The 14533-nt window shown below is 36.1% G+C and overlaps 2 protein-coding genes across 4 annotated transcripts in view; both read right to left on the bottom strand.

Moving 5' to 3' along the window:
- LOC110023328 (protein transport protein SEC13 homolog B-like) overlaps nucleotides 1-10161 on the bottom strand; it is a 20598-nt gene extending 10437 nt beyond the window's left edge. The window contains exon 1 of the mRNA XM_020722688.1: nucleotides 10145-10161. The gene's annotated coding sequence lies outside the window, so the exon portion shown is untranslated. The remainder of the gene's footprint in view (nucleotides 1-10144) is intronic.
- On the bottom strand, nucleotides 46-10330 carry LOC110023343 (transmembrane emp24 domain-containing protein p24beta2). Of its 3 annotated transcripts, none has more exons than XM_020722709.1 (6): nucleotides 10145-10330; nucleotides 9887-9981; nucleotides 9358-9567; nucleotides 1372-1558; nucleotides 948-1055; nucleotides 46-426 (listed from the first exon to the last, which is right to left on the bottom strand). In XM_020722709.1, exons 3-6 carry the CDS (start codon nucleotides 9565-9567, stop codon nucleotides 293-295), a joined length of 639 nt encoding a protein of 212 aa, XP_020578368.1. In that variant the 5' UTR covers nucleotides 9887-9981; nucleotides 10145-10330; the 3' UTR covers nucleotides 46-292. The 3 variants fall into 3 exon arrangements, with proteins under 3 accessions (XP_020578368.1, XP_020578377.1, XP_020578386.1); XM_020722718.1 differs by having other exon boundaries at nucleotides 9358-9590; nucleotides 10145-10170; XM_020722727.1 differs by lacking the exon at nucleotides 9887-9981 and having other exon boundaries at nucleotides 10145-10161.
- Nucleotides 10331-14533: the final 4203 nt, after the last annotated feature.

Raw genomic sequence — 14533 nt, 5'->3', positions numbered from 1 at the left:
TATATATATAATATTCTCCATAACTATTATACAACTCATTTCGCATAAAGCTGTTACTGCCACAAACAGATTCTAAGTCACTAAGCAAGCCAATACAAATTATGGGTGACAAATATCTAACAAACTGAGAAATTTCATAAATACATGATTATTAGATCAGGGAAGCACTGAAACAAGCCAAAAAGACAAGTCAGTGTTGAATGAAGAATCCCTGTATAATAAGCTCATTTGTTATGAATGAAGTCAGGAAGAGGGAAGAAAAATGTGATAAAGTTGCAGGCTCCTGAGTTGCCTAAACCCTAGAGGTTCCAAGCTTTCGCTCGAAAAGGCGGCGGAGGAGATATACTTGTAGCACGCTGGCTCCAATCAGTGCTGCAGATTCAAAAAGTGCCTTGTGTATCGCCCTTCTGCTCATCCCTTCATTTGCTGCACGCCAATTTTTACATTCGGACGTTATCTTTGGAAATAGAAACAGATGGAGCTTATGTGGAAAATGAATAAAAAGTAGGTTAAAAATAGAATATCAAAATAAAACTTTGGTCATGATAGATTTTAAAACTCTTGAATTTGATTTAAAATACGTGAATAATCAATCAAGTTTTATACAACATTGAGAAAAGTGTCACGGGGTCGTTTTAATTAGAAAGTTTACAGATGTGTTAATATAGTCTCTAGACTCTTTTAATATTAACTGAAATAATCCCCCATGGATAACTATTTTAGTCTCAATTTAAAGAGTTTGAGAATTAATTTGTCATTTTTATCGAATCGGGGGACTATTCTAACACTTCTATCTCAAAACAAATTCAAGAATTTTGTAACTGATCCTGACCAAATATATTGATCAAGATATACTTAATTTTTTTATTTTTTTATTTTTTACATAAATAGCAGTTAGTAACTCCTTTAAAAAAATTAGATGGATAGTTTAGACAAAAGAGAGCTACCAATTGCTTGACGTTCGGTCTGAGCCTCCAGCCAATGCTGCTCAAATTGAATGTTGTAAAGAGCGTCTTCTAACTTGTTGATTTGTTCAAGGAGAGGAGACAAATGTTCTGCATATTTTCAGCACAGCATAAGATGAAAGGGAAATTTACATACATGCCGCACAATTCTTATGGATTTAGATATAACACCTAAAGTTTCATATTTAAATTTATAGCGCTTTGGTATTAAAATATATATGCATGAAAGGGTGTTAATGATAGTGATATTTCGGAGGTGATGTGAAAAAGTTGAGTGGTAGGTGTATAAATATTGAAGTTTCTGGTGCTAAGACATATAAATATATAAAAATTGTGTGGTAGGTATGTAAATGCCCCAATATGAAAATGATGAAATGATGAAAGTTAGAAGCCTTCAAAGCCTTACCATCCTTTGCATGTTCTTCAAAGTAAGTGAAGTGGGCAACATGAACATCAAAATCTATTGTTTCATGATATGGAGATTTGTTGGTGAAGCAAAAGCGATGAAGGCCTTTCTTCCGAACTGCAAATTCAAATTTATCGCTTATCTTATCACGAAAATCATGAATTTGATTGCCAGATGGATCTTTCACCTGAAAATCATGGAATTATCAGATAACAAATTTAGCGAGAAATGGAAACATATTAAATTCAAAGACAAATAAGGAGAATTATTGTTATAGAATATAGTATTCATTAATTACAATAGTAACCCCATGTCTTTGGCAAGATCTCAGCACATATCAGTTTATAACATACGTTTGTTTCCATAAAAAGACAGTTTAAAAAAAAAATCACCAATTTATTCTAACTTGGCTCTCTAATAAGTATAAAACAACAACATGCCTTTGCCCACTAAGTGGGGTTGGCGACATGAATCCTTTTTTCTCTGATGTGTCAAGTTGGGTGTCACATTTTCATATGATTTTAATTAACTAAGCTCATTTTTTAAAAAATATGCCCAAGTCTTTTTAGTTCTACCTCTAACTTTCTTACCATAAGTTAAATTTAAAACATCTACTCTCCAAATAGAGTCATCAGATGATCGACATTTAACATGACCAAATCATCAAAGACAAATCTCTCAAATCTTCTCCATCATTGGAGCTACTACAACCCTTTCAGGGCATGATCGTTTCGCTTTTGTTCTAAAAGTGTAAAACCACTCATCCACCTGAGTATTTTAATCTCAGCAACACTTGACATAATTTTTTGCTTCTCATTTACAAGCCAACATTTTGCACCATAAAGCATTACAGATCTCATCAACATTTTATAAAATTTTCCTTGAGGTTTAAGTGATGTGGGGCTCATGGGGGATCAACTGGGCCAGTCCAGCTGGTCCTATTGGAGGGGGGCCCGACAACCCCCTCCTTAGTACTCTTTTCTTTCCTTCTCCCTTCCTTTTTCTTTCCTTTCTTCCGCTCCCTATTTTCTTTTCTAGGCCTTTTCCTAATTTAAATCCTTTCCGAAAGCCTAAATCCTGATTTTATTCTCCTTCCCTAATGTAAACATTTCTTAAAATCTGAAATCTTCATTTTATTCTCCTTCCCTAATTTAAAATTTTTCTAAAATCAGAGATCTTGAATTCTTAATTTAAATATTTTGTAAATTACGGTCAAATCTTTTATAAATAGGAGATGAAGTGCCTAATGTTAGGGGTCTTTGTTTGAAATATGAACTCAATTTTGTGTGAATATTTTCTCTCCCGAGGGGTTGTATCCGACGACGAGAAAGGTGCTCCGGCTATAACCCCATCCAAGGTGGTGATTACCTTTGCTGCCCTTTCCTGTTCCCTCCACCACACGCTGCCCCGCAGTCCGCCGTCGTTCCAGCCACATTCCTGCACCGCCAACCACCTCCCTGCCAGCCCACAGCGAGCGATTCTCCCTGTTGTTCCTCCCAGGTTGCTGCCTAGTCCACCGCACCTTCCCTGCAGTTGCAGCCCCCTGCTGCCTCTTCCGAACGCCTCCACTGCAGCTTCCCTATTGTGGCTGCTCCCCGCTGCCCCTTCCAGACGCCCCCACTGCAGCCTCCTACAGTCACGGCTCCTTGCTGCCCTCCGCCTCACTCCCATTAGGCCGCAACCTCCGTCAGTTTGTCCCAGCGCCTCCCGCCGCTGCCTCCTTCCTTCCGGCGGCCCACAATCTTCCCCCGCCTCCGCTCCTCGGCTTCAGCCGCCCTTAGTGCCTCCGCTAATCTGCTCTGGCCACCATCCATGCCTTTGCCCCTCGGCTTCGGCCGTCATTCGTGCCTTTGTTCCACAGCCGTGGCCGCCTTTCCCACCGCCTTTGGATTATAGTCTTCGACGACATTTCCCGCTTCCCCCGGCTGCAGTTCGATGCCTCGACAAGCGCTGACCTACTTTTACCAGACGTCGCTCCGGCCTTCACCGCAACCACCGCTCTAGCACCCTCTCTCCGGCTCCCTCGTCGAGCTTGTTGTGCCTTTATGTGTTGAGTCTTGTTGTAATGTTTTGATTTACATAGTGTCTTTCTTTTATTTGTGTCATCATTGTAACTGTCTTTTAAGTTATTAATAAATCCGTGTCTTGCATCGTAGTTTGGGTTAACTCCAGTATCACTAAGTGGTATTTTTCTATCACACAATAGGCCCGATGCATTCCTCCACTTCAATTATTCAACTTGAGTTCTACTAATAACATCAACATCTATATCACCATCACTTTGAACGATAGACCCTAGTTATCTAAAACATTCACTTCTTTTAATGAACTGGTCACTAATTATTACAACCACAGCTCTATATCTACTAATACTAAAATTAAATTTCATGTATTTAATTTTAGATCTACTCAAACAAAAGCCTTTATATTCTAAAGTTAACAACCTCCATAAATCAAGATTTTTTCCTAAACTCTCTCTCTAGGGTTATCCACAAGAAGGATATCATCAACAAAAAGCATATATCAAGGTACATCTTCCTGCAACTGTTCAATAAGAATATCCATAACTAAAGGAAAAGAATATGGGCTTAAAGCTCATCCCTGATATAATCCAACTAAAGCTGCCATTGTCGGGTTTCAAGTCCCGGATGTGAAAAGTGGAGGGCTTCGTTGCGCAGTCGACAATAGATGTAAAAATTTTGTAAAAAAATTATGACATGAATCGTTTAAGCTCTCTAACAAGTATAAGTTCCTAATATTTACCATTTAATTATTCTAAGCAAAGGAGGCATCCAACAATCTTCTTCAATGCAACCAAAAAAATTTGCCTACATTTAAGGAGAAAGTTGGACTAGAAATAGCGGCAATCATGACGAACTACTTTGCCAATAAAAAATGGCAGATTTGCGAACACAAATAGAGATAAAAGAAAAAAAAAAGAAAAAAGAACTTGTTAACACACATGAACTACAAATATGAGAAAGAAAAGAAAACGATTGGACAAGCTTAAAAAGATGAAAGAATTAAACACCCAATCCACCAATAGAAAACGTTCACATAATATGAGTGAATGAAAATAATCTCAAGTTGGCCCCTCAAAAAAAAAATTTGCATTTACAGCCCAAATTAGTCTGTACAAAAATACGTAACATATTATGCTCAAAAAAGCGAAAGGCTTCCAATGCAAATGATTGTGGTAGGATAAGTGCTGCCGAGTTTCAAAAACCAAGAAGATAAAGAAAAAGTAAAGTGTGATATAAACACATGCCATGCAATTTTTATGTATTTACGTATCTAACTGCAACACCTAAAGTTTGATATTTATATAACACCCAAATTTTGAACATCACATCAAAAACACCACTAGGAATAACTTTTCCAAAGTGAAATACACCTTTTCATGCTATAGTTTGATATATTATGATTATATAAATAAACATCAAAATTTAGATGCTAAATATCTAAATATAAAGTAATTTTGACATGCATGTAAATTAATTTAGCTCTAAAAATGGGCGTCCGAAGAGGGGGGGCTGTTGTGTGCAGTACAGTGGCACTGTTTCATGATTAAAACGTAACATGCTAAATATATACTAGAGGGAACTTCAGCATTGCTCCAAGCATGCGCCAAAAATAGCTTCACATTCCATTGACTCTTACATTTGTGAGTTTTTCTAGAGTGATAAACCGTTAGATCCTTCTTAATTCAATTGGGAAAGTGATAGATAGTGTGCTAGAAAACTCAGAACAAGTCGAAACTCCGCTCTGGTCTAAATCATACTAACTCAAGTGTTGACTACCAACATAGATTAGGGTCAGATTCACATGACTAATTGGTTTATGTTATAAGTTCGTTTTTAATTTCTCCATAAACTTATTGTCCCTTTATTATTTTGTCTAATTGTGTTTTCACTGTGCATGAAATGGTTATATAGCGTAGATATTTGAGATCCATTCATAAGTGCAAACAAGAAGAATCGTGTGGATGCCAAAGAGTATTATAAGTGGGCATTGTGCCTGCCTTATAAAGTGTAAGATAAGGGGGTCAAGTCCAAACAATGTTTCGTGGTTTCATTGAGAATAAACATAAAAAAAAAAAAAAGTGGTTTAGACAATGCCATGTTTTGAGGCATTACAATATAAGTTTACACTCATTTGTTATCAATGTAATCTTCAAATTAAACAATTTTGATTATTTGAATAGATTTCATATTGTGAGCGAAAGAGATCTAGGTCAAGTGATATGCTCCATCTTTATCAAGTAAGAGGTTAAGAAGTTCGAGGCTGATTTGTGGCTTTCTTTAAAGTAAATGTTCTCAAGCCCTGCCCGAGGAATTTGATTTGTAGCTAGCCGTGTATCCTCTTTACCTGCAGTTGCCTAATGCCTATTTATCTTGGCACCAGCCAGGTATCCTAGTTTAATAAACAATTTTTTTTTTTTGGACAACTTTTTGTCTTATATAGAAAAAATGAAAAAAATATATATATCTTAAAGCATAAGCCATACAAAGGATGGTCGAAAAAAGAGGTTGCTCAAGCCCAAAAATAGGGTAATCCTCGTGCACGGAACATATGCACAAGGAGATATCATGCATGTTACCCTCTTTCTGCTTCTAGTGCATATCCATCTTAACATAATAATAAGTTCATCATCGAAAACTTCACCGCCAAGCACCAAATTCTCCTACCAAACCATATCAATAAATAGCATACACCAAGGCACTTTGAATATCTTATTAAGCATTTACATAAAAAAAAGAAAGAAAGAAACATGATTTTCAACCTTGATGAAACCCCTAACAATTAATGTTATTAACACAGTTTTATCATACTTCGATAACTCCAAGCACCTAATTGCCCACCAAACCAATTCTCGTACTACTAAATATGTGTTTTCAAGATTAAGAATATATATGTAACAAATTGTGTTGCTCTTTATAGTTTTCCATTACTAATCATAACATAAACATAACATTTATAGTAGCATAGCTAGACAAAGAAACAAGTTAATGGTACCACATGTAAAAAAAATGTTTCATTGACATCACCAATAACTTCACTGTAACAGTCATCAATTAGATTGCCTTATAAATACCAAGCCTTGAACATTTTCTCAATACTTAATCTCGTTAAGGCAAAATACTTATTTTCCAATCATTTTTCATCGTCTCAATCTTTATGATTAATTAAAAACATTTGCTAACCAAAATATAATATTTGTTACAACTCAACCAACGCTTTTACTTTATGCACTAGCTCAACTTCAATGGATAAACAGTAAGTGAAGACTTTTTGTATATAAATATATACAAGATAATTTATTCATTTGCTCTTTTTTAAATATTTATTTATCGAAATAATAATATAATTATTTTGGAATGACAATATCTTTTACTAATATTTTAATATCTTCAATTTTAATTGACACTTCATGAAAAAGTTTTTGACCTCCCATCTTAAGAGTTATCACTTTAATATCTTCACACTTATTCAAAAGCCTAATATTTATTATAAGTCAAACTAATAAAAATTCATCTTTATGCATCTTCTTCAAAACTAACGCTTCAATTTCTTTACATCAAGAGGTACAAAACACTTCCATAGTTTTGTCAATTAGGCTCTTAAATAATATTTCCTCCTTAAAAATAGCATTTAATAATGTGTTTTGCTGGCATTTTCATTTTTATTTAATGTGCTAATACCTAACAAAAATCTTTATATACCTCTTAATAGACATAGCATGAGTAAAAAATATATTCATTGTCTATTCTTAGCTAGTATTTATATCTCTCTTTTTTCAACATGCTTTATTTCTAACATTTTATAAATTATATAAGAATTATACCTTTCAAATTGACTACAATACTCTTTATAAACATCGAACTTTCAAAAATAACACACAAGTAGGAAACTCGTGCCATGCATGGAACAAACAAAGATAGAAAAAGCATTTTCAAATTCATCACAGCCAACACCCATTACCAAATGATAATTTGGTGCACTACGACACATTATAAATTTTAAAAAAAGAGTTGCCACATAAGCTTGGGGCTTATTGGTTGCAACGAAAAAGTGATTAAGAACCAACTCTCATGGCGAGGAAAATATTGTTTCATAAGATTGCAAGCCTTTGACAAATCGTAATTAATAATACTTTAAATTTCCAATTTTACTTGAAATTCAAATCGCAAAAAAGATCACTTTCAACTCAGCTCAGAACTAAATAAAACCAAAATTTAAAAATTGCATATTTTTTAGTCAAGACAAATTCACTCATACTCAGCTCATGCTCACCTATACCAATGTTTTTTATAAAAAAATAAATCTCTCTTCCTTATCCTTAATTTATAGCCAAACATAGATTTTAAACATAAAATCATTAGAGAGCTTCATTTCAAAATGAGCCCTTTACTTCATGGCATTTAAAAGATCTCCAAAATTACTCCGATTCGAGATAGAACGGCTCAAAAATTGATTTCACAGTCAAAACTTTGAAAGTGATTTCAAAGTACCACTTTCCCTTTATCCCCTAAATAAGAAGAAATTTTCTCTTAATGTGGATATAGAATGCATGTAAGATGTGTGAGTGTGCATGCGCATGTGCGTGCGGGCAGATGTGAAAGAGAGAGAGAGAGAGAGAGAGAGAGAGGGAAAAATATTTCATTCCATGCTAGCAACTTCCCAATATATGCAAGCGAAATAACAGCATTCTTAGCAAAAAAAGAAAACTTCCAAAAGTATATTTAAATTGTAATTGGCACGGTAATACGCGTGCAATAGAAAACAGAAACACTTTAAAGGGACCTTGTGCCAAGTCAGAAACTTGACATATGAAACTTTAGAATATCGTTAATTGTCTTTTCCAATTTTTTAATTATCTGATACATTCTTTTCACTTCCTGGACATCTTTTCTAAACAAATTAGAGCATTTAACATTCATTATAACATTATGAACATTAACAACGTGTTGGAGCATTAGGCACAAATGATGTCAGTGCAAATAAGAAAATTACGACATATAGTTCCTTATTTAGGAGTCTTATGGAAAAAAATGTGAACTATAATTTTACTCCTATTTATTACATTTCAAATTTTATTATAATTACAATGAAAGAGAGTTTTTCTTACTATTATAGGAAAAATGCTTTTCAAATATTGTGTCGACACCTTATTTGTGTCCTCTATTTTCCGAGAGCTGATGTCCAATATTCATGTCATGGCGTGTCCTACTCCAAACATCAATTATGATGTCTAGTATTCATGTCATCCCCTTATTTGTGTCGACGCCTTTTCTCTAACTCGAGCTCGTTATGTGAGATAAATGAACATGAAAGCCTTAAATTGAGCTAAGAAATTAGATTGGTTACAAAGATAAGTTGCTTGAGTGAATATTTTGTTTGGGAATAGTTTTAAAGCATAAGTTTTGTTGAGTTTATAAAGTTGATTCACGTGAATCTCAATACAAAATTGGATGAAGCAAAAGGTTTAACAGACATCAACAACATCTAAAGACCTCATCATAACTTGTCATTGGCAAACTTAATGGTGGTGGTGGCTAAAGAAAAAAAAATGGGGATGATTCCGAGAGTCAACCTTGCATGCAATAAAACACTGACAAATAGTGGCAAATATAGCAAGAGCCCATTGAAACCTTGCCACCAATGACTGACAACAGTTGACGACGACCAGAGGGTATCATCGATAGGTGGAGGAAACCCCATCAAGTGAAATGAGAAGTCTCAATCAAGCCTCCCATTCAAGAATTAAGCAAACTAAATAAATTTTGAGATTTAATCTAGTGGGCTTAAAACCTATTAGGAGGGATTAAGCTTCCCTTGAGCTGAAACCAAACAGGTTAGAAAAGAAATGAAGATATTTTGCACTCAATGATACAGCCATTCCTATAACATAAAGAGAATCTAACAAAAAGAGTCTCACACAAATAACTAATCACCCAAAAAAATTCAGAAAAAATAAACGCATACCACGAGATCCACGCCCTCGTTGCCGTAATGCCACGGAGTCTCAGACTTAATCACAACAAACGAAACATGAACAGTATCTCCTTCATAAGGAACGTCATGGGAGAAGCACTCTTCTCTGTCTATCACAAACCTAATCCCAACAGCTGATTGCAAACATGACAAAAGGCCCACCACTGAGATAATTACCAAACTGAAAGGAACTCTCTCCATCTGCAAATCCAAATTGAATCCAGCTAAAAAAAAAAGATTAGAATAACCGATAGAATCCAGTAGCAAACGCTAGCAGATGAAACTCGCGTATAAAAACATCGCTTTGTGCGGGATAGGATAAAAATCATAAGAGGAGCTAAGATCAAGTTCTTCAGCCGGATTAAGAAGCACGGAAGTTAGAATCAGGAGAGATGGGAAATAGCACGCCACTTTCTAGGGCTCCGATGAGCCATACCTAGCTAATCGATTCTTTGGGTTTCCATTAGAGCTCTAGTAAAATGGATCTGAGGAAAATAAAAATATAAATAAATTCAGGTACCTGGATTGGCGAACGCTGGAATTGAAGAATCAATGAGGACGGAGGAGCCAGAAACGGCGGATCAAACGAAATGGGGACGACGGGCGGCTTTGGACCTTATATATATATATATATATATATTATAATCATTTTAATTTTTAAGTCCCCAATTATTTCACGGATTTCGGCCTTAAATCCCGGGTTTACTAAATCCCCTGAATCGGCGGATTTAGCAAATCCTTGACGGGCTTTCGCGCGAAAAGGAAGATGTGAAGTTACCTTTCGGAAGTAACAGAAGGGAAGGGAAAGAGGTGAAAGAAGAGAATTTTAGGCCTCTCCACACCGCGATCCGTACGTTGCCTTCCAAGTTTTCTCTGATCTCAACTGTATACCGGTGAAGGGATGCAGAAGGTCACGGGCGAAACGAGGGTTTGGGGCACGCGAAGGTAGAGAGGGGGGCGAGAGGGGGAAGGGCTTCGGATTTAGTAATAATAAACTTAGATTTATATATAATAATTAAATAATTTTTGATATAATTCTTTAAAAGTTAATTAATGAAGCAAAAATAATTTAAGTTTTAAGTAATTCTTAATTAATATAATTTATAGCTAATTAATTCAAAATTAGCTTTGAATTTTTATTTTATAAGTAATTAGTTTAATAATTTTAAATTAATAATTATTTTAGTAAATTATTAGTTATTAATTATCATAATTATTATTATATTGGAATTATTTTAATTAAGTTTAAAAATTATTTTTATTTTAGTAATACAATAATGTTTTTTTATTCTAACAAACATTTAATCATAGAAGATAGAAGTAGTCGGGTCGGGGCACTAAAGACTCGTCGTCCCAAGCTACTAGAACCCTAATTCTACATAGTCGTGAAGGTAGTCGACTTAACACGTTCAGAGATTATCGATCAACAATTTGTGACCTGTATTGTTCACGGGGACCTAGGTATTCTTAAGGTCAAAGGAACGAAACTCTATCCTATGACCCAGGTGGAGCTTCAAGAGTAGGGACTTATACCGGCTAAAGTTGTACGGATGTCGCTATAAAAAGAGAATAAATTGAGGTTTTAGGTAAAAAAGCTGGAAACGCTCCCGATCTAAGCACGTTGGACAACCACGTAAGTAGAAATCTATGTTGGGTCAATTGGGTTGGAAAAGTACTGGTACTTCTCATCGAAACATGCAAATGATGCAATTATCTAAAATGATTCTTAGATATTATAGAGGCTCTATTAATTATGATTTGAGATATGACCATGCATCCAAACTATTTAAAACTGGCCCCAAGGCCATGCGGGAAAGTAAAAATGCAGACTGAAAATCCTGACAACTTTAATCATAAAATTTAGATTATATCAATCTTTTATGATTATAATTTTTTTTAAAGAAAAATTATATTTTACGATCCTAAAAATCTTGAATTATGCTTTTCGCGACATCCCAGATAAACGAGAAAGAAAACGGGGAAAACAATCCAAGCACGAAAAAATTCCAGAAGAGAAAAGCGAGAAAACAAGCAAATATAAAATAATAAAATGTTGGTGTCATTGGGTCAGTGACACGACATATCCCAAAAAAGATAAAGGTAATCAAACACCGCACAAGTACACATATGATCCTAATTATATACATATATAAGATTTAGAATTAAGGTACAGAAAACGAGCAAACAACTCATGATCTCTGTCACGTGGTTATGTCTATCTTACATCTCAGAATCTATGTCACTACCTTATTTCTATTATAGATTCTTCCTAGGACTCCAAAAATTACAGAAGAAAATGAAATAAAAATGACTTAACCTACATAAAAATAATGTTAGCGGTAAAGCCAACAAACAAGCAACGTATAATGAGCCAGGTCTTTCTATCAAGAGAGTTGAATGACACCTGCAAGCAAAAATTTAGTAGAAATCACCACATTACTCCCTTTTTTTGTCGTATAGCGCGGGCTCTTCGAATCAGGAGCAAGCACGTCAGAGTTTTCAAACCTTTGGGGGAATTGATATTTGGTGTCCACTTGACCGAATTGTGTGTGTGTGTGTGTGTGTGTGTGTGTGTGTGCGTGCATATATAGGCACAACTCTCTGCAGAATAACACTCTTATATACTAAGAATGTACTAATATACTATCATGCATATTAAACATGCAAGCACACCAAAAAACATAAAAGTAACAATTGGCTAGAACAATCAAACCAACATAGAACAATATCTAGAGATGTCAAAAATACTACCTAACACAGTAGTTCTAGCCTAGCACAACATCTAACGAAAAGTGTCCTAACCAGCATCTAAGTGCTCAGGGTAAAGTCTAGAAATGTGTATGACTTTGAAGAGAAAGTGAAGACATACATGTAACGTGCATGATGACACAAGCTAGATTCCTTGGATCATGAGCACAATCATACTCATGTTAATCTAGATGCATGAACTTGCTTTGCTCACTAGGATCGACCCAGCAAGCAACAGTCGTTAAGGCATCACGATTAACACGGAGTCACTCACTTATCAAGTCTGACTCGCTATCCATACACACATAAAAATGCAAATTCAAACACTCATGTGATAAAAGTAGTGAGGAGTGTGTAGATGAGGCAATGACTCATAAGCGGACGTGTCGTGGAGGAAGCGACTCAAAGAGATAGGTGTGTCGTGGAGGCAGTGAACCACAAGGGTGGGCGTGTCGTGGAGGTAGCTACTCGAAGAAATGGGTGTATTGTGAAGACAATGACTTGGAAGGGTGGGTGTGTCATAGAGACAGCGACACAATGGATGTGTGTGTTATGAAGGCAGCAACTCGAAAGAGTAGGTGTGTTCTGGATGCAATGACCCAAAGGAATGAGTGTGTTACAGAGGCAATGACTCGAAAGGGTGAGCGTGTCGTGGAGACTACAACCTGAAGGAATGGGTGTATTGTACAGGCAATGACAAGAAAGATGCGTGTGTTGTAGAGGTAGTGACCCGAAGACATATGTATGTCGTTGAGGGAGGCAACAACCCAAAGAATGAGCTTGTCCTGGAGGCAGTGACCCAAAAGGGCGGGCGTATCGTGGAGGCAGCAGCCCAAATGACAAGTGTGTCGCGGAGGCAGTGACGCAAAAGGGTGGGTGTGCCGTGAAGGCAGTGGCCCGAAGAGGTGACCTATGACAGTCAGATGCGGTGTCTTAAGAAGAGAAAGTGAAGTAATTCTCAGTGGGGAGAATTACAAACGAAGTAGACTTGATGTGCAAGTCATCTGGTCACATGATATGTAAATGTGTGGGATAAGTGTACAAGAACACATATCCAAATGCATACAACCTCAAGCATACAAGTCATAAATATGCAAGATGTCATGCAAACAAACAAACAAGAGTGTATAATTGTAGGTTCATGCGTACAAAATGTGATACACCATGACAAAATCACGAGTTGGGCACGAAAGGTCGTGCCAAAGAAGGACATAATCACCCACCACGGGCATAGGGGGGCACATGCTTATGGATGCACACTTGCTGGACACTGTAGATCATCATCAGCCGCCCCTTTAATGATAACTAAAGACCGTGTTAAGTAAAAACTAGTGTCGCAGAGTAGCGAAACACCATACGGAGCATTGCATCTTCATGAACATCATGCATCGACACGCCTCAAAGACGGTATATCGATGCTCCGACAACTACTCCTGACTACAATTTCTCCCGACCGCTACACAACGTTTCCTTTGGTGTACAAACATTATATTTCAAAGAATTGTGTAATAATTTCCTTCATGTGGGATAAGGGTTTGGATGTGTAATCACCAACTTATAGTGCACAATTCTGACTGGGCTAGTCCTAATGTTTTTTTCCCTTTTCGGGTTTTCCATGTATAAAAATATATTGTCTTTACCTATCACTTTAACTACCTGAGTTTGTGTTGGACTTTCCTGCAATGTTAAGACACTAAATAATTACTCTACATCCACGAATATTCAAGCAAGCATCATCTCTTAGATAAAATCTATTGACACAAACACACATATATCATTAAAAGAAGGCCTTATATCATTTATGAAAATAATTTTTAAAATATATGTGAATGTTGGATGCGAATTTGTCGGTGAATAACACCCAAAGAATATAATGTAAGGCATGATAAAAGAGAGGGGGGGGTGTTGGGATGCACAATAATGAACAATAATTTTAATTTTTGATTTTTCATTTCTTATTAAATAATCCCCAATTTATAGATGAGGGGTAAAATATATGAAGCTACATATTTGCCCCTGTTATAATGTGGGGCATTGCATGATTTTTTAGGTATTTTACACATATAGGTCTTTGGTTGGGCCATCTTCTGACTCAGTCGGTTGAGTTTAGTAAGCCTTCGTTCAACAAGATTTGCTCGTTCGGCCGTGTTGAATCGGGATTGTCGTTCGACCCTTCACAGTCTTCAGGTTATCGAGAATTAACTGGATCGAGTTGTTTCTTTCAGCCGACTATGTTAGTCTGGTTGTCGGCTATTGGCCCCTAGATAATGAACTCCTATCGATGGAATAAGACTAAGTTATCGGGCAGAGGGTGAATTAAAATATTCTGACAAGTAGCTCACTCCTTAACGAGATGATCTTTTGGAATTGCTTCGTGCGGTTATATGATGGTGTTGACCTCATTTTTAGTGAGGTCTAG

This window comes from Phalaenopsis equestris, unplaced genomic scaffold (assembly GCF_001263595.1).
Source record: "Phalaenopsis equestris unplaced genomic scaffold, ASM126359v1 Scaffold000002, whole genome shotgun sequence".
Classification (NCBI taxonomy): domain Eukaryota; kingdom Viridiplantae; phylum Streptophyta; class Magnoliopsida; order Asparagales; family Orchidaceae; genus Phalaenopsis; species Phalaenopsis equestris.
The sequence above is the reverse complement of the archived record's forward strand: the minus strand, read 5'-3'. Positions and strand labels throughout refer to the sequence as shown.

Excerpts from the sequence above, each read along its gene's own strand:
- LOC110023343 (XM_020722709.1), bottom strand. The coding sequence starts at position 9,567 with ATGGAGAGAGTTCCTTTCAGTTTGGTAATTATCTCAGTGGTGGGCCTT. Across the intron at positions 1,559-9,357 it reads ACGAGGGCGTGGATCTCGTG|GTGAAAGATCCATCTGGCAA; the intron begins GTATGCGTTTAT and ends CATGATTTTCAG. Across the intron at positions 427-947 it reads GACCGAACGTCAAGCAATTG|CAAATGAAGGGATGAGCAGA; the intron begins GTAGCTCTCTTT and ends ATTGGCGTGCAG.